Genomic DNA, 26,178 nt, shown 5'->3' on the forward strand with positions numbered 1-26,178 from the left:
ACACCTTAAAAATTGTTCAAGAGACTGATTGGTGCATTCCGTTTGACCATTGGTCTGGGGCTGATGAAAAGTGCAGTGTGACGTCCAGACTCTTACAAAACGCCCTCCAGAACCGGGAGATGAATTGGGATCCTCTGTCAGATACTAAGACCTGGGGGGTCCCATGTAACCTGAAGATCTCCCTGATGAAAACGTTGGACAACATAGGTGCGGTGGGTAGACCCTTCATCGGGACGAAGTGTGCCTGTTTTGAAAAGCTGTCCACCACTACATGTATGGTATCCATGCCTCTAGATTTAGGCAACTCAACGATAAAGTCCATAGATATGTGTGTCCATGGACGTTCCGGAATGGGTAAAGGTTGAAGGAGACCCGCAGTTTTGTTCCGTGCACAAGTAGAGCATGTAGCTACAAAAGCTTGTATGTCTCTCCGCATGTTGGGCCACCAGAATGTGCGTTCAATGAACTCGGTAGTTCTCTTGGTGCCAGGATGACCAGCTGTCTTGGACGAATGCCTCCACTCCATGACTCTCCTCTGGTAAAGAAGGGGGGTGAACAAACGATCCTCCAGAACCTTGAGTCCTGCTGGGATGTTGTTCTGAGCCTTCGTAATATCAGACAATGCACTGAAAGGCTGCCACAATGCAAGTGGATGGGAGAATGGTCTCCTGCTGTTCCACCTTGGTATCCTCTACCAGGAACTGTCGAGACAAGGCATCAGCTTTTAGGTTCTTAGACCCTAGTATATAGGAGATAAGGAAGTTGAAGCGTGTAAAGAATAAGGACCATCTTGTCTGGCAAGACCCGAGTCGCCATGCTCCCTCAATGTATAGTAGGTTTTTATGGTCTGTTAATATCGTGACTGGCGTTTCCGTGCCCTCCATTAAGTGTCTCCACTCCTCTAAGGCCAATTTGATCACGAGGAGCTCACGGTTACCCACGTCATAATTCCTTTGGGCGGAGGATTTTTTTTTAGAGAAATACGCACAGGGGTGACGTGGAGCTTAAGGATTCTTTCTCTGGGAGAGTATAGCACCTGCTCCTACATCAGAGGCATCAACCTCTAAAGAAAAAGGTAATGAAGGGTCTGGGTGTATCAAGATGGGTGCTGACGTGAATGCCGTCTTTATCCTCTCGAAGGCCTGGAGGGCTTCGTTAGACCAATTTGTAGGGTCAGCTCCCTTCTGGGTGAGCGCCGTGATGGGTGCTACTACTGATGAGAATCCCTGAATGAACCTCCGGTAATAGTAGATGAAGCTGAGGAATCTTTGGATAGCCTTGAGGGAGAGAGGACAGGTCCATTCGAGTACAGCTTTGACCTTGGTAGGATCCATAGCGAGACCGGTGTCAGATATGATGTAGCCGAGAAAGGAGGTAGATTTGTGTTGGAAATGGCATTTCTCGAGTTTAGCAAACAAGTGGTTCTCTCTTAAGCGCCGTAAGACTTGCTTGACGTGAACCATATGTTCAGGCATGGATCTGGAAAAAATGAGTATATCGTCCAGGTATACTATCACATGACGTTCCAGAAGGTCTCTAAAGATGTCATTGACAAAGTCTTGGAAGACAGCAGGGGCGTTACATAGCCCAAACGGCATGACCCGGTACTCGTAGTGCCCGTCGCGAGTATTGAATGCGGTTTTCCATTCATCTCCTTGTCTGATTCTAACCAGATTATAGGCGCCTCTGAGATCCAGTTAGGTGAAGATCCTTGCTCCTTGGAGTTTGTCAAATAATTCTGCTATCATCGGAAGGGGGTAGCGTTTTTTATGATGAGTTTGTTGAGACCGCGATAGTCTATGCAGGGTCTGAGGGTTCCGTCCTTCTTCTTGACGAAGAAAAAGCCTGCCCCAGCAGGTGATGAGGATTTTTGAATGAACCCCCTCTGGAGATTCTCCTGGATATATTGTCTCATAGCTTGGGTCTCAGGTATAGATAATGGGTATGATCCTCCGCTCGGGGGAATGGCGCCGGGTAGAAGATCGATCGGACAATCGTACGCACGATGTGGCGGAAGTTCCTCTGCCTGGCATTTATCGAACACATCATGAAAATCTTCATATATCACCGGCAGTAGTATCCTGTCAGGATCCGTGACCTCCAGACCTGCCACTGCCTTAGGAGCAGACATGCAATGTTCCAAGCAATAGGAACTCCAACGTAGAGGCGTGGACTCTGTCCAGTCAACGACCGGATTGTGGATCCGGAGCCACAGAAGTCCCAGAATAATGTCCGTGGAGGGAGTGTGGATAACATCCAGTTTATGGTCTCGGAGTGGAAGTCACCGGTCGAGATCTTTAGGGGCGCAGTTTGCAGAGAAATGAACACGGGCTGCAAGGGTCGTCCGTCGATGGCTTCAAGGCCTACCGGTCGATCTTTGGGTACCAAAGGTATCCTATTCTTGATCGCAAACTCTTGGTCAATGAAGTTTCCCCCTGACCCTGAATCCAGAAAGGCCCGTGTCTGAACTGTGAAGGTCTCACCGAATATGGAGATGGGTAGGTAAATCCTAGAAGAGGGTTGAGGAGGGGGAAATGTTGCAGTGCCCAGCGTGATCCTCATAATACTCACTGGGCTTTGGCGTTTCCCGGTTTAAGCGGACAGTTGATAACCAGGTGTCCGTTGTTGCCGCAGTAGAGGCACAGCCCCGCTCGTCTTCTCCATTGCCTCTCGGTAGGCGAAAGACTAGTCCCTCCCAGCTGCATGGGTTTGTCTAGAACGGTAGTTGTGGGGAGTACAGGACCTATGGTGGAAAAGGAGGGCGATTGTATACCTCAAGGGTGTTTGTTTCTCTCCATCTTTCTCTCTTGGAGACGCTGATCCATGCGGATGCACAGGGTTATCAGATCTTCAAATCCAGCGGGGCGATCAAGAGATGCCAGTTCATCCTTCAGACAGGCCCTGCCAGAAGACTGCGGATAGGGCCTCATCGTTCCAGCCGGTCTCCGTAGCCACCGTCCGAAAATCCAGGGCATAGCGAGCCACAGTACGGTCTCCCTGGGAAATATTAAGCATAGTAGATGCGGCGGTAACCTTACGCCCTGGGGTGTAAAACAGCCTTCTGAACTCGGCGATGAAGAGGGCGAGATCGGGGTGTTGCTCCCAGATGGGAGAGGCCCAGGCTAGAGCGGCGTCACTCAACAAGGAGAGTATGTACGCGACCTTTGATCGTGAGGAAGGTAAGTGAGAGGGAAGCAGCTCAAACTGTATGGAGCACTGGTTCATAAACCCCCGACAACCGGTGGGATCCCCTGCATACCGGTTGGGCGTTGGTAGTCGTGGCTCAGAGGTAGGCGTCGTGGGAACGGGAGCGGTTGCGAGTGGGACGGTGTTGGCTGTAGATAAGGTCAGGCGTCTAACTTGCTCGGTAAGGGTATCAACGTCTCGTGTAAATTGGGAGACTAGTTGTTCCTTAAATGTGAATGATCTGGTAAGTTGCCGGAAGCATTCCTCATGTGTGTTTAAACGTCGGGCCACCTCAGCAGGGTCCATGTTTGTTGGGCTGAGCATATTGTCACGCTGCGGTCACCACAAACAGGACTGAAGACCGTGGGGCTGAGGTGGGGATGGAAAGACACTGACCCACAACCAGTCCTGTCCGGAATGCGTAGTCCAAGTCGTACAGCGTCATAGGTTTGGAGAGGTCAGGGTAGTCAGGGTACTTGCCGTAATTCAGGGTTGGAGAGTGGAGGATGGTAGATTTCCGTAGCCAAGGTCCAGGGTATTAGAAGGTAGAATGGTCAAGGGACGAAGCCGAGGTCAAAGCGCAGGAGAGTGTAAGAATCCGAGGAACAGCCAGGATCAGGTCAGGAGAGAACAGACAGGTACAGTAAGGCCAAGCAGGGATTAAGACACAACTAAAATGCAGCGGTGAGCACAATGCATAAACAGGGGTTTATGCTCAGCAAGGAATGACAGACAGGGGCAGGTATATAAGTAGGAAGGATCCAATTACCTTGCAGGGGTGTGATCCGGCCCTCCAATGGTGTCAGGAAGGTACTAATCTGAAACAGCCTGCAGGTCAGGCTTCCGTGGCGATTACTTTGGTTGACAGGCAACCCACACGCGTGTACGATGCGCGGCGCAGAGCGCTGACGTCACGCGGACGTGCGGCCGAGATTCCTCCCTGTGGGATGCGCCGACGGCTCCATTCAGAGCATGCGCGTACCGGCTTGGCAGTGTGCAGGCGCGTGGGTCTGCCGTGTGACGCGTCAGCCGGCCGGTTTTCAGCAGGAGTTGCGGCGGATGTTACACTTATGAGGAGAGGCTAGCTAAATTAGATTTATTTACATTAGAAAAGAGGCGAATAAAAGGGGATATGATAACTATATACAAATATATTCAGGGACAATACACGGAGCTTTCAAAAGAACGATTCATCCCACGGGCAGTACAAAGGACTCGGGCCATCCATTAAGGTTGGAGGAAAGGAAATTTCACCAGCAACAAAGGAAAGGGTTCTTTACAGTAAGGGCAGTTAAAATGTGGAATTCATTACCCATGGAGACTGTGATGGCCGATACAACAGATTTGTTCAAAAAAAGGTTGGACATCTTTTTAGATGAGAAAGGTATACAGGGATATACCAAATAAGTATACATGGGAAGGATGTTGATCCAGGGATTAATCCGATTCCCAATTCTTGGAGTCAGGAAGGAATTAATGTTTCCCCTTAATGGGGTTTTTTGTTTGCCTTCCTCTGGATCAATAAGTAAGTATAGATATAGGATAAAGTATCTGTTGTCTAAATTTAGCATACTGTAGGTTGAACTTGATGGACCTACGTCTTTTTTCAACCTCATCTACTATGTAACTATGTAACTTCTGTGCCACTTAATGCTGCTATTCAGACTCAAAGGAATACACCTTAGTCTGAACAGTGCCTAATACAGTTTATAGACCTGTTTGCATAATTTTAAGCAACATTAATCATTTGCTTTGGTTATGGGGGTTTTAACTTAACGTTATCATTACCTGTAGACAAAGCTTATCAAATACATTCATGAATATGCAATGTACTTTTAAAACCCACTAAAATATTTCCAAAAAGTCATACTCTGTACAAATACATAGCACATTGTTTACAAATCAGACCATATAAAAAGAAAGAATAAACAGCTGAGGTGCAGGGTTTCAGAAGGAGCCACACATAATCAAAGTCAGATTGGCCAGAGCTATTAAAACATACAGTAGGACAGGCAATTGAACTAGCCTAACCAACATGAAACCTAATTAGTCTGGCTAGAGGAAGCTGTTGACCTATGAATGGTACGGGGAGCATATTAAAGAGTTTATACCTACAGGGGACAAAAGAAAAGGTAGATTTAAACCTGCTTGGTTTATTTGCTTCTGTGTGTTATTGCCAAGGAGCATTACAGGCATAAGTCTATAATATTGTCACCTCGTTTATAGTATTTGTATCTGCCAAAAGCTAACCTTCCCTTTTTGATCTTATCTACAGCCCAGCTAATGGAGGTCGTTCATGTATAGGGCAAAGCTATGAGTTACAACTTTGTAACACTGAAGATTGTGACAAATACTTTGATGACTTCCGAGAGGAACAGTGCAGACAATGGGATGCATTCTTTGAATATCAGGATGCTAAACACCAGTGGCTTCCTTATGAGCATCCTGATGGCAAGTTATTTTATTACTGTTTATAAAAAAAAAAATGTTGTTTCTGTTTTAAATGGTTTTAGCTCCTAACGTAACTCGGACCAGGAGTTCTGGGAAAATGGTGCATCCAGGGTTGCCACCACTCCGGGTTTGGCCCGGAGACTATGGGTTTTGGCCACATATCTATGGTCTATGGGTTTACCTAGTAAACCTCCGAGTGGTGGCATTCCGTGGCGGAGGCAGCGCCCGCGTCTCCCAGCACCCTCGGCGTCCACCCGGCATCTTCCCCTTCAACTCCTGTCAATATGGCCGTGAGGCATCAAATGGCGTTGCAATGCCACGTGATGCATCACAGCATCACGTGATGTATGTTATCATGACAACAAGATGCTACGTGACATTATGATCTGCCACCTCAACGCCATAAAGCATCCCGTTGTCATGGCAACGCAGCACCATTTGATGCCGCGTGTCCATATAGGCGGCTTGCAGGAGGAGATGTTGTGAGGAATTCCGAAGGATGCCTGGAGATGCCACTGAAGGTAAGCGCTACATTTTACAAATGTATCTCCGGGTTGGCCTTCAGTAGAAGGTGGCAACCCTGGGTGCAACAAAAATTAGTACATAGGCACTGCCTGGTGCAGGTATATTTGAGCACAAGTTCGGACAGGATACCAACTTTGGGGCCTATGCACTAAGCGCCAATAAAAAAAATCGCCAGGGTTTTTAAATTGCCATTTTTGACAGCATTGCTATTACGGTATGCAGAAAGCCCTGAATACCAGTGATAGCAACATTTGCAAAAATGGCGAGCAACCGGGGACGTGAAGTTCGCACCTCTGAAAAGGGCTCATCCAGTGAGTTCTTTCTGCTGCAGAGATCTGCGCAAATCTTGCCCGTAAATATATATGTTTAAATTTACATTTTATTACTAGGGTGGTTATTTTCCACTCACGCATTTTTTCCCTTATGTTTTCACACTCCCTGTCCTCACATTCATGTCCTGTGGTTTGTCCCTATGTCTTTCATTTGTTGGGTATTATTAGCCAGTAATTCAATAATTGTCTTTATCGTCCTTCTATTAGATATATAATATCTTGTACTTTCTCAGGTAAAACCTATCTGGCACTTATTAAATTACTAGCTAGATATGGTTTTCTATCGCTTCAGTTTCATAAACATCATATATGAGTTATGCATTTTATTAAATGAGTAATATAATACGTACAAATGTAGATATCTGCTAGATGGGCCGTGCTAAGAGGGTTGTACTTTATTTAGACATGTATTGGTACATAAGAATAGACTTTGTGAGTTTTTAGGTATCTTTTGTATCTAGGTAGGTTATTATCCTCTATGCTGTCTTACTTCTATATTTGTGTTTTCTTTCCTCTTTAGTGTTATATTTACATTTGGTTTTGTGGCTGTCATGGAGAGTCTAGAGGTGCTGCGCATGTGTTTAATGATTATTAGAGACACTGGTGGGTTTTTCCTATTATCTTCTATCTCCCCCTATACTGTAGGTAAGGTGCTTGACACATATTTGAATTGCGCATGTGCAATATATGTGCCACTTCCAAGATGGCGTATTTGATCGGCCGTGACTGTTCTGCGCTTCCTCCTCCAAGATGGTGGCTCCGCATTTCTAGATAGATTTGCGGCCGTCACAGAGTATTTAGAGGGTTACGCATGAGCCAGGTTATTAATACAGGTACTGGGGTGTTTTACAATCTCTACCAACCCTTCTTACAGCATGGGTAAGCTGAACGTCACTTTTGTGAATTGCGCATGCGCAATGGAAGTGCCACATTCAAGATGGCACCCTCGATCGGCCATTAGTCATGTACACATGCGCAGTGCGCCGCCTCTTCCAAGATGGCGGTTCCGTTTTGACATCAGGTAATTTTACCTTTCGCGGGCAAACTACAATTAGGAAATTTTGCACAGGTGATTTTAGGTTTGGTTTTTGTATATATGTCTTGTCTGTAATTTGTATGTTGCACCCCCCTTGATAAAGGTTCCGTTCCGGAGCCGAAACATCGGGATTGGTTGTCTGTCTTCACATGCCTAATACACTTTTTATATTTTGAAGTGAGTGCTGCCTCTTCACCGGTCAGCACGTCCTGAACAGCAATACCAGCTCCCTACCTGTACCGAAGCTGTGCACAAGCGGGGAGACTATAGAGCCTGTTACAAATGTGTTATTTACATCAGTTATGCACATTTATGACGATTGCAGTACAGTACATGCATCGATAAGTGGGGAAAAGGTAGTGCTTCACTTTAAGTACATTTTCGCTTTACATACATGCTCCGGTCCTATTGCGTACATTAATGCGGGGTATGCCTGTATATATATTACACACACACCACGTACAGTACACTGGCATTTTGGTCCTTAAACAACTTTGTGTTATAGTTTTGCAGGAACGCAATTGGATTATGATTTGTAAAATACTATGGGGGAAAAAGCAGGAGGAAGAAAATTGAAACAATGTTTGAAATTCGAAACTTTGTGTATTCTGTAGGTTTGCACATTTTCTGTTCACAAATCAAAAAGTATTCTCAGTTTCTAAAAAAACAAACAAACAAAACAACGTATCAGAGCATGAGAATTTCTAAGGTTTCCGCTCGTATTTAACTTGGAGTAAAAAATCAGAAGCAACACCAAATTAGGTTCATATTTCAAATCTGCTGAATTGTCAAACTTTATTATACTATAGTTGCATAGTATTTTATATTTATTTAATGGTATATTCTTGTTTTATGCCGTGTGTTTATATATGCATGATTTCTTGCTAATCTATATTATTATTCTTTTTATGTCGTGGAAACAAAAAAATATGGGCTGAATTTAAAAAAAGTAACATCCAGATTAATTTATGAATTGTGATGTCACCTTCCAGAAAAAGAAAGATGCCACCTTTACTGTCAATCAAAAGAATCTGGAGATGTAGTATATATGAAGAGACTGGCACATGATGGCACACACTGCTCATATAAAGACTCTTACAGTGTTTGTGTTAGAGGTGAATGTCTGGTGAGTGATTTATAAGCATACAGTATTTCTGGTTCAATATCCAATATCTAAAGAATACCTTTAACAAAGTACAACTTCAGGCAAGGTCCCTATACTGGAAGTATTTTACACAATCTTTCAATATTTTGTTGCATAGTGGTTAATGTTAAAAAACACATGCAGATAACATTGTTTTGCATTGCAAAGGCTGTAATAAATTGCTGTATTTGCAATTATTTGCAACAGTTTAGCTAGTCAAAGGGTCTGTAATTTTAAAATACCCCAGAAGGAGTAGGACACAAAAACAAGAAACATTTAAGAAGTCAATAGTACTATATGTTATTAAGTATGTTAATTCTTATCACTTGATACTCCATAGTGCAACTATGAGCAGGATTGAGAATGCCACTCAATGCACATCGGGCCACATGTATGTGCACTTGGAACAGCTGTTCCTGGGAGCATAACATGGTTTGAAGTGTGAACAAGGGGTGCATTTTGTCTCAGGTTGCTGATGTGAAGAGGAAATTGCAATATTGAGGGACATTAAAATGTTGAAAGAAGTTTAGTGCTCACTGAGCAGGGCCTGGCTTGGGCTAGTGTTGCAGATGGTGGAGCTGTGAGTGAGGAACAGGAAGAGGTAGGTTGCTGGGTAACAGTTAGAAGGGGAAGCAGGGGGAAGAGGCAGGCCAGTCCTGAGTTACATAGTTACATACATAGTAGATGAGGTTGAAAAAAGACATAGGTCCATCAATTCAACCGATGCTAAATTTGGACAACAAATACTTTATCCTATATCTATACTTACTTATTGATCCAGAGGAAGACAAACCAAAAAATACAGTGTCATACTGCACCGACACACTTTATTCGAGCAAATGCCCAGTTTGTACCTGGCAGATACCTGGAATGAGCCACCCCTCACCTCTGACAAGCCCCGTTGTGTTTGCCTTCCCAGCCTGGGTTCATGCCTGGCTGACGGGCGGCTGATCTGTTAAATTGTAATGATTAGGATTTAATAGGCTGCAATGCTTCGTGTGTCTACCAGATGGCATAAATTAATGAATTGTAATGCAGTATATATATATATACTGTGCAGTATTGCAGCCAGTGGGAATAAAATGCTTCAATCCCTGCCTAGAAAATACCTCAATGCACTCGGGCAGAAAACAGTCACAAACCTCAATACACCCGGGTATACCCGAATTCGTGGGACTAGCCGAGCTCGAATAAAGTGTGTCGCCAGTGTATCATCCAATGATATATCATAAGGGGAAAAATAAATTCCTTCCTGACTCCAAGAATTGGCAATCGGATTAATCCCTGGATCAACATCCTTCCCATGTATACTTATTTGGTATATCCCTGTATACCTTTCCCATCTAAAAAGATGTCCAACCTTTTTTTTTAATAAATCTATTGTATCTGCCATCACAGTCTCCGTGGGTAATGAATTCCACATTTTAACTGCCCTTACTGTAAAGAATCCTTTCCTTTGTTGCTGGTGAAATCTCCTTTCCTCCAACCTTAAGTGATGGCCTTAGTCCTTTGTACTGCCCGTGGGATGAATAGTTCTTTTGAAAGCTCCTTGTATTGTCTCCGAATATATTTGTACATAGTTATCATATCCCCTCATAGACACCTCTTTTCTAATGTAAATAAATCTAATTTAGCTAACCTCTCCTCATAAGTTTGATTTATCTATCCCCTTTATTAATTTGGTGGCTCTTCTCTGCACTCTCTCTAGTTCCATAATGTCTTTTCTTAGGATTGGTGCTAAATTGTACTCCATATTCAAGGTGTGGTCTTACTAATGCTTTGTAAAGGGGCATAATTATGTTTACTTCCCTTCCATCTATTGCCCGTTTAATGCAAGATAAGATCTTCTTTGCCTTTGCAGCTACTGCATGACTTTGGGCACTATTGCTAAGCCTGCTGTCTACACGCACTCCTAAATCCTTCTCCATCAAGGATTCCCCCAATATATCTCCATTTAATTTGTAAGTTGCCTTTTTATTCTTGCATCCCAAATGCATAACCTTATATTTATCTGTATAAAACCTCATCTGCCATTTACCTGCCCACGTTTCCAGTCTCTCCAAGTCCTTCTGAAGAGAAATTACATCCTGCTCTGATTCTATTACCTTACACAATTTAGTATCATCAGCAAAGATGGAGACTTTGCTCTTGATCCCAACCTCAAGGTCATTAATAAACAAGTTAAAAAAGCAGGGGTCCCAGTACCGATTCCTGAGGTACTCCACTCACGACTTTAGCCCAACCTGAAAAAGTTCAATTTATGACAAACACTTAAGGGAAGGGGGTGGGGGGTTGTGGGAAGGGGGAGGTGGGTTGGGGGAAGGGAAAGGTTAACCCTCGCTACAGCCTGACTGGAGGTGCTACAATCAGGGGCAATGTAAGGTGCACAACAAAAGAAAAGAAACCCCTATAACGAGAGCACTCTAAACAGATTCATCCACTGATATCACCTGAGGAATCAAGTATTGTAATGAATTGATGATTAATTTAAAATAATCTTTATTGGGAGATACCTCAAAATTTAAATAATGCAGGTAAGTGAACCTATGCCTCCTCTGAGGCTTGCCTATAATCTAAAGTGCGAATTAAAATGTAGTGGGTATAAACTGGGGTATAGAGCCCCAATATATCGTATAGGTGGGACTACTGTATAAAGCCATCACGTATAAATGCAGAAGCACATCTGAATAAGTGTAGCTAATCACCAGACTCTGAATGGTTAATAAGTGACCTATACAGAGTATTGTAAGGATCTACTGTCACAAAAAGTCTCAATACATACTGTACTGTGGGGATACAATGCCTGTGGCCAAATATATAAGTGAGTGTCAATATGTAACACTCATAACATCTCTGGCCCCCCTCGTAACAATCTGTGCAGTATAATGTGAACACATCAGTGTACACTACGGTTAACGCCTAGATCCTTGTTAGATAAACATTTATGTTGGAGCGTTAATATCACTCATAGTGTAAATGTTCGTTGTAGTTAACCACATATATGGTCAAACAAATAGTTAAACATTGTACTGTAGCTCCTGTGCAGTTTAAACATCATGTGAACACATATTATGCCCACGGCTATATGCATAGAGGAAATGCTGCACCTATATTAGGCCGTGTAACAATGGTATACAATCACTTTCAAGAAAAGTGAGTGAGTGTTAATAGGCTGCGAGACTGGACAGATTGTCAAACAGTTAATGTTTGACAGAATGTCACTGCCCGATAACATTGAGAGGTATCATACAATAAACCTCACAGGCATATAGCAGTGTGCTTTTAAAGCACCACACGTTTCCAGACTATTCAGTCTTATCAGTCTCAGAGCTAGGTAACTGGACAGAATGACAGGCTTAGTATGTCTGACAAAATGTCTCTTAGTTAGCCCATGTAATAGATATATCCAGATAAAAGCTCTAGATTGCTGCACAAACTTGGTAGCTTACAAAGAATGTGTGACTAGACAGAGTGACAGACTGGTAATGTCTGACGCAGTGTCTCCTTGTCACGGTGGTAACTGTGGTATAACAACGAACTCTTATAGCAACATATGTAAGCATAGATCCCAGAATCAGTTATACCCCCTTCCTAAGATAAAAGATAGACGTGTTAGTACTTTGAAAATGTCTGTACTCAAAAGCGGAGCTAAAATCATATAGAAGTTACAGCAGTGCTATGGGTAGAGGACAGGCAGTCTCTGTAACCTCTCCCAGTGGCGTCAGTACGTCCAATTGCTGACGTACGTTTCGCTACTGGATTTGTCAAGGCTCCATTTACACTATGAGTGATATTAACGCTCCAACATAAATGTTTATCTAACAAGGATCTAGGTGTTAACCGTAGTGTACACTGATGTGTTCACATTATACTGCACAGATTGTTACGAGGGAGGCCAGAGATGTTATGAGTGTTACATATTGACACTCACTTATACATTTGGCCACAGGCATTGTACCCCCACAGTACAGTATGTATTGAGACTTTTTGTGACAGTAGATCCTTACAATACTCTGTATAGGTCACTTATTAACCATTCAGAGTCTGGTGATTAGCTACACTTATTCAGATGTGCTTCTGCATTTATACGTGATGGCTTTATACAGTAGTCCCACCTATATGATATATTGGGGCTCTATACCCCAGTTTATACCCACTTCATTTTAATTCGCACTTTAGATTATAGGCAAGCCTCAGAGGAGGTTCACTTACCTGCATTATTTTAATTTTGGGGTGTCTCCCAATAAAAATTATTTTAAATGAATCATCAATTCATTACAATACTTGATTCCTCAGGTGATATCAGTGGATGAATCTGTTTAGAGTGGTCTCGTTATAGGGGTTTCTTTTTCTTTTGTTGTGCAATTTATGACAACCCTCTGTTGTCTGCCCTTTAACCAGTTTTCAATACAGGTGCATATATTATTACTGAGTCCAATTTTCTTTATTTTGTACACCAACCTCTTGTGTGAAACTGTATCAAAAGCCTTTGCAAAATCTAAGTAGACCACATCAACTGCATTACCCTGGTCTAAATTCCTACTTACCTCCTCAAAGAAACAAATAAGGATAGTTTGGCATGATCTATCCTTCATAAATCCATGCTGACTATTAGTAATACAGTAATTTTGTTTTCCATTAGGTATTCCTGAATATTATCCCGTATTAAACCTTCAAGTAGTTTCCCCACTATTGAAGTCAGGCTTACAGGTCTGTAATTTCCCTGTTGTGATCTAGCTCCCTTTTTAAATATAGGCACCACTTCTGCTTTACGCCAATCTTGTGGTACTGAGTCTGTGGAAATGGATTCCTTGAATATTAAATATAATGGTTTGGCTATGACTGATCTTAACTCCTTGAGAACTCTTGGATGTATGCCATCGGGGCCAGGTGACTTATTTACTTAAATTTTTTCAAGTCGCTTATGAACTTCTTCCTCAGTTAACCAATTGTTCGTTAATATGGAGGTTGTGGCTTCCTCCTGCGGCACTACTTTTGAACTTGATTCTTCCCTGGTAAACACAGAGGCAAATAATTTGTTTAATACCTCTGCTTTTTCCTTATCTCCAATAATCTGCCTACCCATCTTACACTGAAATGGTCCTATGAGTTTATCCATCCCAATAGATTTTCCAGATTGATAAAAGATATTAGGGGGGGGGGGGGGTCAGGACCGGAATGGAAAAGATGGGAGAGACTGATTCCTCTGCAGCCAGGTGAAAAGTTCCTCCAGGACAGAGGGAATTCAGGATACCCAGAGAATGAGAAAGGTTGTGATGGTAGATTACACCATTATTAGGAGGTAAGGTCAATCTGTTGCCGTGACTGCTTGACCCGAACAGTTTATTGTCTCCCAGGGGCTTGGGTTCAGAACATTGTGGATCGGGAAGACAGATTGTTGGGAGGGGCTGGGACTGTTCCAGTGGTCTTGGTACATGTTGGCACCAATGACAAAGTTAGAAAAAAATATTTCAGAGATTTAGGCCACAAGCTTAAGGCAAGGACCTCCAAGGTAATACATATATACTACCAGTGCCAGGTGCTACCCCAGAGAAACAGATGGAGATTAGAGAGGTTGATGCATGGCTAAAAAGTGGTGTATGGAAGTTTTCGGTTTTTAGAGCACCAGGATGCCTTTTCTGTTACGTGCTATCTTTATGGTAGGGATGGATTTCACCTCAACGTAGAGGAATCTTCTGTGCTAGGGGGAGGATGTTAAAAGGTTAGAGGATATGTTAAACTAAGAAGGAGGGTGGAGGGACAATAAAGAGGTAACGAGCTGGAAAGAATAGATAGCAATGGGGAAATAGCTAGGGGTCATGGAGGTAGAGTAGGGGGAAGTTGGAGTTTGACAAGAAGGGAAGCATCCATATTAAATAAAGATAATACTAAAGATGAAACTGTCGGTTCTAGCTCTCCTGCCTTGCGGGTGCTGCATGGTATCCTCTCCATAGATCCCAACAGCCAGACTTAATGGCCCATCGGATTAACATAGTGGGGGTCCCTCCGTTTTAATGGAACTCGCGCTGTGTGAATCCTACCGGGTTGCACCTGGCTGTAAGAGACGCGCACTGAGAGAGACTGAATCAGTCACTCTACCTGCGTGCCTCTAACAGGGGATCACAGGGCTTTTATTTTATTTTAATAATACAGTATTGTAGCAGGGATTCTCCGGAGATGAACCATATTGATTCCAGGTTTGGGCCCCTTGCTTCCGGACTTACAGGCCCAGTTATGGGGTGCCAGTATCCCAGCAGACATGCTTAAATTCTCCCACATCACGGCCCACGTGATCGGGAGATTTAAACAAAGCAGAGCTATACTGGCACCCAATACTGGGACTTGTAACTCAGGAAGCAGGGGGTCGTCGGACCTGACATCAATGTGGTTCAGCTCCAGAGACCCCCTGCTACAATACTGTATTATTAAAATAAAATAAAAGCAGCTTCATTACCTTAGCAGTTAACCTCTAAGGCAATGAAGGGGTTAAGCCAGACAACCTGGTTTATTGGTGATTCAGTGGGTGATAAGGGTAGTCTCCCCAGGGTGAGTGGTTAGGCTTTTTGGCAACTACTCCCTTCACCCACTTCCTCTACCCCAATAAACATTACAATACAAACATCAATACAATACATTGAACAGCCCCCCCCCCCCCCCCTCCAAACACCTAAAGTACAGTAATGGGCAAAATCTGTATTATCCACATCTGGATAGTAGATAATTTGTCCATTAAAAAATAAAACATAACCAAAACATGACCCAGTCCTAGCATATAGTAAATTAAAGTTGTACTTACCCCTGCCAGAATGAAGGTCAACCTCATCCTCCTTGTCTTCTGTGGGCACCAACAGTAAAATTAAAAAAAACTATCTACTGGCCACTAACCCCTTTTTCAACTTAACGGTTATTAACCACTATGGTAATTAAGGGGTTAACCCCCTTCCCGCTACAAACCCAGGAGGCCTAACCACCCTCCCAGGGGCAACTACCCCACCCCAAATAAACCAAATATTGACACAGTGGTACAGCGTGCCTTATGGGCATGGTTGACACTATGGCAGTCAATGGGCAAGCTACAAATAAAAAATAAGAAAAAGCAGCAAATAAAATACATTACATTTCAAAAAAAATTTAAATGCCCATACAGTAAACCAATTTAACACGTTGCTTCAAATGTTCATTCTTCCTTCTTTGTTGTTGCATTCTCCAAATGTAATGAAGAATGCAGGGTGCTTTATTCCGCCAATAAAGCTGACAAGCTTTCATCCCTCTGTAGGTAGCCTGTATGAGCTTCTCTCTTCATCCTTCCTTGGATAAGAGCTCTGTAGTATATCTGAAGTGTTAGAATGCTTCACTTCTTTATTTCAAAGTCTGCTCTGATTTGAGAAAGTTCTAACTGTAAACATAGGGATATGCCTCTTTACTTTTCCATGGCGCCTTCTGCTTCTTCCATTGCAAATTGCATCCTTGACTTTTCTTGTACAAATAGTTTAGTCTCCTTTTCTAGTTTCAATTTGTTTTTATTGAAAGACAAGGGCCTCAGATACATGAGCATATAGACGCATTGCTTTAGCCATTTAACAGGGTATCCAAAAAGGATAGAAAAACGGAGACTGCAGTGTAGGTTATACAGGGGGGGCTTAGGGCAGCATGCGAATGGGAAGTGAGTCGTAGAACTATTATGGATACTAGGGGGGAGGAGAGATCAGAGAAGTGCTCCTACTGTCACTGTGTTATTCTTGGAGTTTGGCTTATTCTGCATCATTGTTATTCCTGTCTTTTTTCTGGGTGGGGGGGGGCAGGAGGAGGAAGGGGGGCTGATCATAGCTGTGTGTGTTCCCTTGATTCTAGCCATATTTAGTTCCCATATTTTTTGGAAGTGTTGGGAGTGCTGATTAATCATGGCTGAGAGTTTCTCCATGGTCATAACCGTGTTAATTCTTTTGATTCCTGTACCCCTGGATGGAGGGTTGATTTGCATCCATGCGGCCGCGATGGAGCACCTTGCCGCTGTTATTATAGCTGCTATTAGTCTTGCAGGGGAGCCGGGATATCATCCGGCGGTTTGGCCAGCACAAGGGTCAGCGGGCACAGAGGGATCTCCTACCCGTTACGTCCAAAAGTAGATGTTGGATCATGGCCCAGAATTTTTGTATCTGTGGACACATCCACCAAGTGTGGGCCATGTCCCCTCTCTGACCACACCCTTTCCAGCATAGGTATGATGTACTGGGGAAGATCTGGCTCAGTCTATTCGGGGTTAGGTATGTCACGGTAACTTGTGAAGGGATATAATATACCCCAAATCTCTGGGTTGAATTGAATACGATTTAGATATAATAAATATAGTTTATTCCTTAAAGAAGGTGAACACACAGGATTATACAAATAACATACAAGGATATAACACTTACTTAGGGTTGGGCAATGAAGCAATCAGGTACAGGATTGGCAATTCATTCAGTCATCAGGAATCAAGTAGATGTACAGTAATAACAAAGACACAACGAAGACCCTGGGTATGGGCTGACACTGGTTTATATGGGATTCCAGTCCTATACCCTAGCATTGGGTGCCAGACATTGGGTGACAATTATCTGCACCCAATCCCTCCTTGCCAGCTATCGTGGGAAGCATTGTTGCACCATGCCCCCAGTTAGTTGACACATGCGGACATCTGGCCCTTGGGGTCTCATTTCTCTAGCCCCACACTAAAGTCAGGGTGCCTAAAAGTCTACCAGACTTGTATCTGGTCAGGAAACCCTTTGTCTGTAAATGTGAATTATGGCACTTACAGTCCACTCAGGCTCTGCGTTTCTCCGCCTTATTGTACACAATCAGAGTGTTCAAGTCTTTGATCAGGGGGGCTGTTGTAGACAAAGGGTCGCCCTCCTGAGCATTAACATAAAGCAGAGCCAGTAACTTTCCCGGGCTTTTATAACAGCCTTGCAAAACAGCATTTTCTTTAATATCTACACATATTAAAATAATCCATTCGGCTGGGCCGAGCGGGTTGACACTTGCCAGACCCTCATGCCAGAGGGGACTCTCCATGGTGGCCAAGTGTCAGCTCGCTGTGACCCACCAAACCGGAGATACACAATTACAGTTTTAAAAGCAGATTTTCCAAAGAGGCTTTTTTCCGCCATTCAAGTCAATGGCAGAAACCCAAACTTTGCAATTACCCTGACTCCGTTCTGTTGCTCCGAGAGGGTCGGTATTTGCCATGAACTAGGACTACATGGTGACCGAATCTCAGCCCTCTAGGTTTAACAGAACCGGAGTTGTGGGTTCCGGGTTTCTGCTCATTCTGACTTAGCCGTTTTTACTCGCGGCTTTTACATCCGCCATTAGAGTCTATGGCATGACCCTTATAGTGAGCGCGACTCTTTACCGGGGTCATTGACTGTCGGATCCGGTCGGGGTCGAGTGAGGGGGTTCCTAGGAACCAGCGGCAAAACACGTTTTATTTCGGGGTGCCCTAGAACTTAAGTTTCCCACGCCAATTGAACATTAACTTGACCGGGGAGTGATCAAAGCTCTCTTCAAGATAATGTTTCCGCTTTTGCGGTCTGCAGTCTGACTGGCTGCCCCGCTCGTCTCCGTAGGTTGGCTTTCAGGAATCCCCATTGAAATGCATTTCTCAATTCTCATAGAAATTGGAGAAGGGGTGACCATAAGGCAGACACACTTTGCATGCAGTTGCATCATTTTATCATCTGTAATTATCCAGGTACCACTCTCTTAAATGTGCAGTTCGATCTAGAACAGGGGCGGCCAACTCCAGTCCTCAAGAGCTATACAGAGGTCAGGCTTTTAGGATATCCCTGCTTCAGCACAGGTGGCTCAATCTTCGACTGAAACCCTGATTGAGCCACCTGTGCTGACTCAGGGAAATCCTGAAACCTGACCTGTTGCTAGCCCTTGAGGACTGACCAAGTTGGCCACCCCCGACCCAGAAGAAAACAAAGAAGAATGTCCGTGTCATGTTTAAGGAATTAGGGTCAGATTTACTCCTTTTTTATGTTATTCAGAATAGAGAGGTAAGAATGAAGAATGTTAAAATGGTGAATTTATTTAAAGAATTGTTTGTTGCCATTCAAAGCAATACATGACCAGGGTCCCAGCTATCTGAAAGAGCTACAGTATACTGCCATTTATTCATCTCAATCTGCAGATGAAGGACTTTTAACATTTCTCAGAATTGCCTTGACTTTCTTTGGGACCTGAGATTTTAACCACTCTGCTCCAACTCTGGAATAGTCTGCGTCATACAGTTCGCGAGGCCCTGTATGAGCTGTGTGCAGAGGGCAACACAACGGAGACGTTTTTAAGTGAAATTAAACATAAGCTTTATTAGCCAGCAGCTTTAAATAGAAAACAAATTAGAACAGAAAACAACAACCTGACGCCATGTACAGTATGGGCCTCACTAACATTTCAGCAGTCCCTATCTGAGGGTTGAAATGCTAGTCCTCTTACCAACCTTTTACACAGGAAATAGACAAGTACCTGTAGACAGGGTGCTCTCCGCGTCAGTCCATGGTCTGTGGTGGTGTCTGCGGGGGTTTCCTCCAGTGGGTTCCAGGAATCAATGCTGCCTGGAACAAAGTCTCTCTTCCCATGGGATCTCTCTGGCAGCACAGACTATTCTGTGCTTGAGCTTCTCCCTGTATTCAATGCTGCAGGCTTTCTAAATGAGCTAATGAGCCAACTGAGCTGGTCAATTAGGATAGTCTCCTCTGAATTAACCTGCTCAGTGCTGGGCTCAAGCTCTCCTCACAGGTTTTCCTGCAAAACTACTTCAACAGGGAAGGTACCCGGTTACAGGCCCCCTCTCTGGAAATCTATAAAACAGGCTCCAGACCTACCTGTTTCACCAGACATTTAATTAATTAACCACAACCTGTTTAGCATTCAATAGCTCCAGTACCACCCTGTCCGGTATTGTATCTTTCCTTGTGTTTGGTCTCATTTATAACCTTAATAAATAAACTTTTTTTTTTTCCCTTTTTTTCAATTGTGAAGTGCTTTGAATCCCATTGTTAGAAAAGTGCTATATAAATAAAGTTATTATCATATGTTATTATTATAACAGCATAATATTACTTTATGGCCAATTTCAAATATTATATAATGTAGTTTATTGACAATTATGCAATATGTTTGCTTTTTGTGCATACTTTAGGTTCAAATAGGAAAAACACTTATCAATGAAATACGGAAGGATTAACAAATTATTCTACAGTACTGTACAGTAGTTAACAGATAGATTCCAAGTAGATTTTTTTTCCAGCAAATTATCATCATTCCCTACTTGTACAAATATGTTCGTATTTATATTTCTTGGTCTATTTTCAGTATCTATTTTCAGTATCCTAAATGCATATGTAAACAGCATTTTTCTTCTATTGATACAAGAGATTAGGTAAACTACTTTAGGTGGAATGTCAAATTTAATTTTCATGTTTATAAAATAAAATATTTTTTCGTTTTTGGCTTTAGAAAGTTGGTTGTGACAAAGTAATTGGCTCAATAAAAAAAGAAGATAAATGTGGGGTATGTGGTGGAGATAACTCACATTGCAAAGTTGTAAAAGGAACCTTCACAAGAACACCCAAGAAGCAAGGTGAACTGACTAAATATTTCAATATGCTTTAATAAAATACAATATGACATTATTAAATCTAAAATTGTTTGCCTTTGTTGCCTTTGATAATGTAATATTTGTTAACTTGCATTGCAGACTTTGGTAACACTTGATGGTTGGAAATTTCATGAACTCTGGAGCTTTTAATTGTTTTTAACACTATATTAACAGCATTGTGTAGGTGATCACCGACTTGTTAATATTTTGTTTTTCTTTAAGTACATATAATCAGTTTAACGTTAGCCCCTACAACAACATTTAGGGGCTAATTCTGTATCGTCTGATTTGGAATGGGAATTTTTGGTGGATCGTTGTCCAGCTGGCCACTTCAGATTATATGGAATCAGCCCCTTAGATGTAATTATTCTATTAATGTGTATTGTAGTGTGGGCTGCAAAGATTTATGTTGTCTTTCGGACCTAAATTACTTTTTGAAAGTACTGTACATAACAAAAAATAAATCATCATGATGCATACTGTCATCTATTCATGACTATTGTTTATTCTAACAGTATAGAGCTGTGATATAATATATTTTAGGTCATAGGAGTACACAGGTTTTCAAGACCTCAAAAGCCTTTTTATACCTTCTATATCTAAAAAAGAAAATGGTAAATTCTTAGAAAGCCTGCCCACAACTGCATTTGAAATACTCCCAACTTAATTAAAAATAACACGCATTAAACTTATTAAATAAAAAGCATGCACAAGAAACATGGCCAATGTAAAACTTTAAATGGGCTGTAAAGAGTCTTCTAGTGCCAGATGTTTTATGGCAGAAGACTACTTATTAAATATGGCCATTAATGTTCTTTGTTAGATTGTAGTTAATAAAGATTCATGTTTTTTTTTCTTTTTTTAATAAAGGCTATGTTAGGATATTTGAAATTCCAGCAGGTGCACATCATTTACTCATTCAAGAATCTGATGCATCCTTACACAATCTTGGTAAGTGTCATTTAGCAGCATGCATTTGCTACTACACTTGTTTCTCTGAACTAGAAAATGTAGTTGCTCATTTTATCTAGCCATTCTTCTTATTTTAAACTGGTTTATATAATGATTTGTGAATATCATTCATGTGTGCCATGTATTTCAGTTTAACTAATACCTTAATTCATAAGTGACATAGAGGCCAGAAAATTATATGCATACATTACACACACACACAAAAAGAATTGGATCATATTGTGTTTGTGCTACATGTATCGTGATAAGCGATCACTATTGCATGTTCACAACCAAGAAATATCCTCAATAACCTTAATGCTTTGGTTTTAAGTTACTTTGCAAGCATTGCTTCATTAAATACAATGCCTTACATTATTTTAAAGATACTGTGGCTAGTTGGAATGTGTTACATATTTTCTGTGTATGGCAAAGGCAATGAAGGGGTTAAACACCCGTGCCAGGCATACTATATAAACATACAGTTCAATACAATACAGTGGCTAGCGGGGGTGGGTGAAGGGGGAATTTGGCCCTTAGTGGCCGTTTAGGTATTGCGGGGGGGTTTTGCGGGGGGAGTTAACCCCTTCATTACCTTAGCGGTTAATACCGCTAAGGTAATAAAGGGGTAAACCCAACCGCTACCCACCCGCAATGCCTAAACAGCCATCCTTAGGGCTAATACCCCCTTCACCCATCCGTGAGTCCTAAGCACCCACCCTGACTGACTATACCCACCCTATACCCATAGAGTAGTATAGTGGTACATCATACTCATATAATAATAATATGGGCATGATAAGCCTCTATAGCACTCAATGGGCACCCTAATAAAAATACAGTAATACACAAGACACACAGTAATAAAAGCCAACTAAACTACCAAAAAAGACCCTTCACTAAATACAAACAGTAGCCAGCTAATCCAATCAATATAATCAATAGCAAAATCAACATTGAATTAATTAAACCATTATCCAATCAAAACAATTAATTCGGAAAACAACTCAAAATGAATAGTAACACTAACTAATGTAAACAATGAATTAATCCAACATTAATTAATGTAACCATTAAAAGACAAATAAATAAATTAAAACTATCTCGGAAGTATCCATAAAACACATTAGCTAACATAATATAACATTAAGAACAAGCGAACACCAATCGCAAAGCTTTTATTACATTAACCATAAACAAACAATCACATCCACATCATTAACAAGCGAGAAATGCCCCCAAATATTGGCATAATAATGTATTAATCTGTGCCCTAAAGAGGTACAGATTAATATATTATCAGTCAATGTGCCTCCCCCAAAAAATAAAAAAACACATCCAAAAAATAAACCTGTAAAATGAGGCATTTACAAACATTGAATATCTTACTTACTGTACCATTAGAAGCGGTGGCCCTCCGACTCCCGGGGAAACAGGAAGCTCACATACCTTGAAGGCCTCCAACAGCATCCGATGACATCCGCCATCAGGATCCAACTCAGGTACCCCAATCTTCTTTTTTCTTTCTTTACTCACCGTCTTCTATCTTCATCTGTAACCATTTCTTGTTCTTCTTTATCTTCTTTCTTCATCTGTCAATCCAAATTACCCCATGTTAAATCCCAGCCGATGCTGTCTCGTCGGCTTCTTGGGCTCAAATGAGGCGTCACGGCCTTAAATATGGCTTGTGACGTCACATTTACCCTCAAAATGGTTAACAGCCACCTGATTGGCTGTTAAAACCATGTGCAGACTTTTTTTTTTTTTTTGCCGTGACGTCACTTAAAGGGAATAATGCCAGCCAATCAGAATCGCTGTGCTTAATTTCCCTTTAAGATGACGTCACGAAGCTGGCGTCAGATGGTATTTCAGCCAATCAGATCGTGGGAACAAATGCCACACTCTGATTGGCTGAACTACCTTGTGACACAGCGGCCATCTTGGATTTAGTGATGTCATCTTAAAGGGAAATTAAGCACAGCCATTCTGATTGGCTGGCATCATTCCCTTTAAGTGACGTCACGGCAAAAAAATAAAATAAAGTCTGCACATGGTTTTAACAGCCAATCAGGTGGCTGTTAACCATTTTGAGGGTAAATGTGACGTCACAAGCCATATTTAAGGCCGTGACGCCTCATTTGAGCCCAAGAAGCCGACGAGACAGCATCGGCTGGGATTTAACATGGGGTAATTTGGATTGACAGATGAAGAAAGAAGATAAAGAAGAACAAGAAATGGTTGCAGATGAAGATAGAAGACGGTGAGTAAAGAAAGAAAAAAGAAGATTGGGGTACCTGAGCCGGATCCTTATGGCGGATGTCATTGGATGCTGTTGGAGGCCTTCAAGGTACGTGAGCTTCCTGTTTCCCCAGGAGTCGGAGGGCCACCGCTTCTAATGGTAAGTAAGATATTCAATGTTTGTAAATGCCTCTTTTTACAGGTTTATTCTTTGGATGTGTTTTTTTATTTTTTGGGGGAGGCACATTGATTGATAATATATTAATCTGTACCTCTTTAGGGTACAGATTAATACATTATTATGCCAATATTTGGGGGGCATTTCTCGCTTGTTAATGATGTGGATGTGATTGTTTGTTTATGGTTAATGTAATAAAAGCTTTGCGATTGGTGTTCGCTTGTACTTAATGTTTATTATGTTAGCTAAGGTGTTTTATGGATACTTCCGAGATAGTTTTAATTTATTTATTTGTCTTTTAATGGTTACATTAATTAATGTTGGATTAATTCATTGTTTACATTGGTTAGTGTTACTATTCATTTTGAGTTGTTTTCTGAATTAATTGTTTTGATTGGATAATGGTTTAATTAATTCAATGTTGATTTTGCTATTGATTATATTGATTGGATTAGCTGGCTACTGTTTGTATTTAGTGAAGGGTCTTTTTTGGTAGTTTAGTTGGCTTTTATTACTGTGTGTCTTGTGTATTACTGTATTTTTATTAGGGTGCCCATTGAGTGCTATAGAGGCTTATCATGCCCATATTATTATTATATGGGTATGATGTACCACTATACTACTCAATGGGTATAGGGTGGGTATAGTCCGTCTGGGGTCGGTGCTTAGGCCTCCCGGGTCAGGGTGGGTTAACCCCTTAATGACTATAGCGGTTAGGAACCGCTAAGGTGATTAAGGGGTTAGGGGCCATTAGAATGTATTTATTTTGTATATATGCTTTCTGGCAACGGAGGACAGAGGGGCATGCTGTTGTGGTAAGTATAACTTTATTTATTTATTTTATTTATGTATGCGACTGCAGTGTTTAATAATGGGCAAATAATCTATTATCCATATCTGGTAATAGTTATTTTGCCCATTACTGTACTGTATGGGTTTGAGCGGAGGGGGGAGATTTGGGGGCGTGTATTGATGTGTTTGTAAATTTTTATTTAAATATATATTTCTTTAATAGTGTAGAGGTGCAGGGGGTCTCCGGAGCTGAACCACGTCGGTTTTATGTCCGGGGACACCCTGCTTCCTGAGATACAGGCCCATTTATTGGGTGCCGGTATCCCTCTGCATTGAAATGTCTCGCGTCACGTGACCGGGACATTTCCTTGCATAGGAGATACCGGCACCCCATAAATTGGCCTGTATCTCGGGAAGCAGGGGGTTCCCGGACATAAAACCAATGTGGTTCAGCTCCGGAAACCCCCTGCATCTCTACACTATTACAGAAATGTATATTTAAATAAATATTTTCGGGCGACATTTCAGCTGGGAGAGGCGGCTCTTTCAGAGCAGAAATGAATCACTGGTTTTTGCCTTTTCAGAGGCTCGATGCTCTCTCTGGCAGCAACTCGCCCGTTTTGGGCATTTGCTATCACTGGTATTCGAGCCTTTCTGAATACCGTGATAGCAACGCCCCCAAAAAAGCCATTTTAAATTCCCTGGCGATTTTTTTTATGAAGCCTCTCTGAATAAGGCCCTATGTGTTTTATGGAGAGCGGGAGTGTAGTTTGTGTGTATGTATGTGTGGATAGATGTATGCAAAAAAAGTAGCTGAAAAGAAAAGCGATTCCTCTTACTTTGGTGCTCTTCCTACTTTAATCAGTATAAATATACATATTACATAATGTGGGTTGAGCGCAGGTTTTTTGTCTTTTTCTGATATCACGTAAGGGGCCTCATTCAGAAAGCATTCATAAGCCACTTATCAAGCACTTATCACCCAAAATGCCTACTGCTATTCAGTAAGCGGTGATAAGTGGGTAATAAAAGATTGAATCGCTCAAAAAAATTGGTCATAAAAAAAATCACAGAGGCAGCGGTGATTAGCCACTTATCACCACTTTTCTGCATGTTCATAAACTCGTGCAATTCTAGTAGCAGTTATTTGGCTATGAACGCCTATCACCGCTCTAGAATGGTGATTTTATCACAAAATTCTCACGCCAGAAAAAGTTGACTTAAAGGTGTTGGAAACCTGCAGAGAAGTGGCGAGATGGGACTTAGAAAAAAAATGCATTTTTCCTGCATAGGATTGATGCCGGGAATCTCTGGAGCTGATATCCATTAATATTAGCACCAGAGACTCCTGGCATGAATCCTGTGCAATAGAAATGCATTTTACATTAAACTTCATTACCATAGCGGATAGCCTCAGGGACTCTCTACTTCCTGAGATACAGGCCCCGTTATGGGGGGCCAGTATCTCCTATGCATTTAAATGTCCGCGTCACGGGACCATGGGAATAAAATGCATAGGAGATACTGGCACCCCATAACGAGGCCTGTATCTCGGGAAGTAGGGGGTTCCTGAGGCTGAAACCAATGCGGTTCAGCTCAGGAGACCCCCTGCTCATCTAAACTATTAACAAAATTAAAATTTATACACATAAATTTCAGGCGATATTTGCACAGGGAGAGACGGCTCTCTCAGAGCAG

The 26,178-nt window shown here is 42.0% G+C and overlaps 1 protein-coding gene across 5 annotated transcripts in view; it reads left to right on the forward strand.

The window, feature by feature from the left end:
• Positions 1–26,178, forward strand: part of LOC142495769 (A disintegrin and metalloproteinase with thrombospondin motifs 2-like) — a 1,094,144-nt gene that overhangs the window by 699,751 nt on the left and 368,215 nt on the right. For all 5 annotated transcript variants that reach the window (XM_075601705.1, XM_075601706.1, XM_075601707.1 and 2 more), the window contains 4 exons: positions 5,462–5,637; positions 8,523–8,656; positions 20,180–20,303; positions 21,192–21,272. In XM_075601705.1, the coding sequence (XP_075457820.1) occupies positions 5,462–5,637; positions 8,523–8,656; positions 20,180–20,303; positions 21,192–21,272 (515 nt within the window). The remainder of the gene's footprint in view (positions 1–5,461; positions 5,638–8,522; positions 8,657–20,179; positions 20,304–21,191; positions 21,273–26,178) is intronic.

Source organism: Ascaphus truei, chromosome 5 (genome assembly GCF_040206685.1).
Source record: "Ascaphus truei isolate aAscTru1 chromosome 5, aAscTru1.hap1, whole genome shotgun sequence".
NCBI classification, from domain to species: Eukaryota; Metazoa; Chordata; class Amphibia; order Anura; family Ascaphidae; genus Ascaphus; species Ascaphus truei.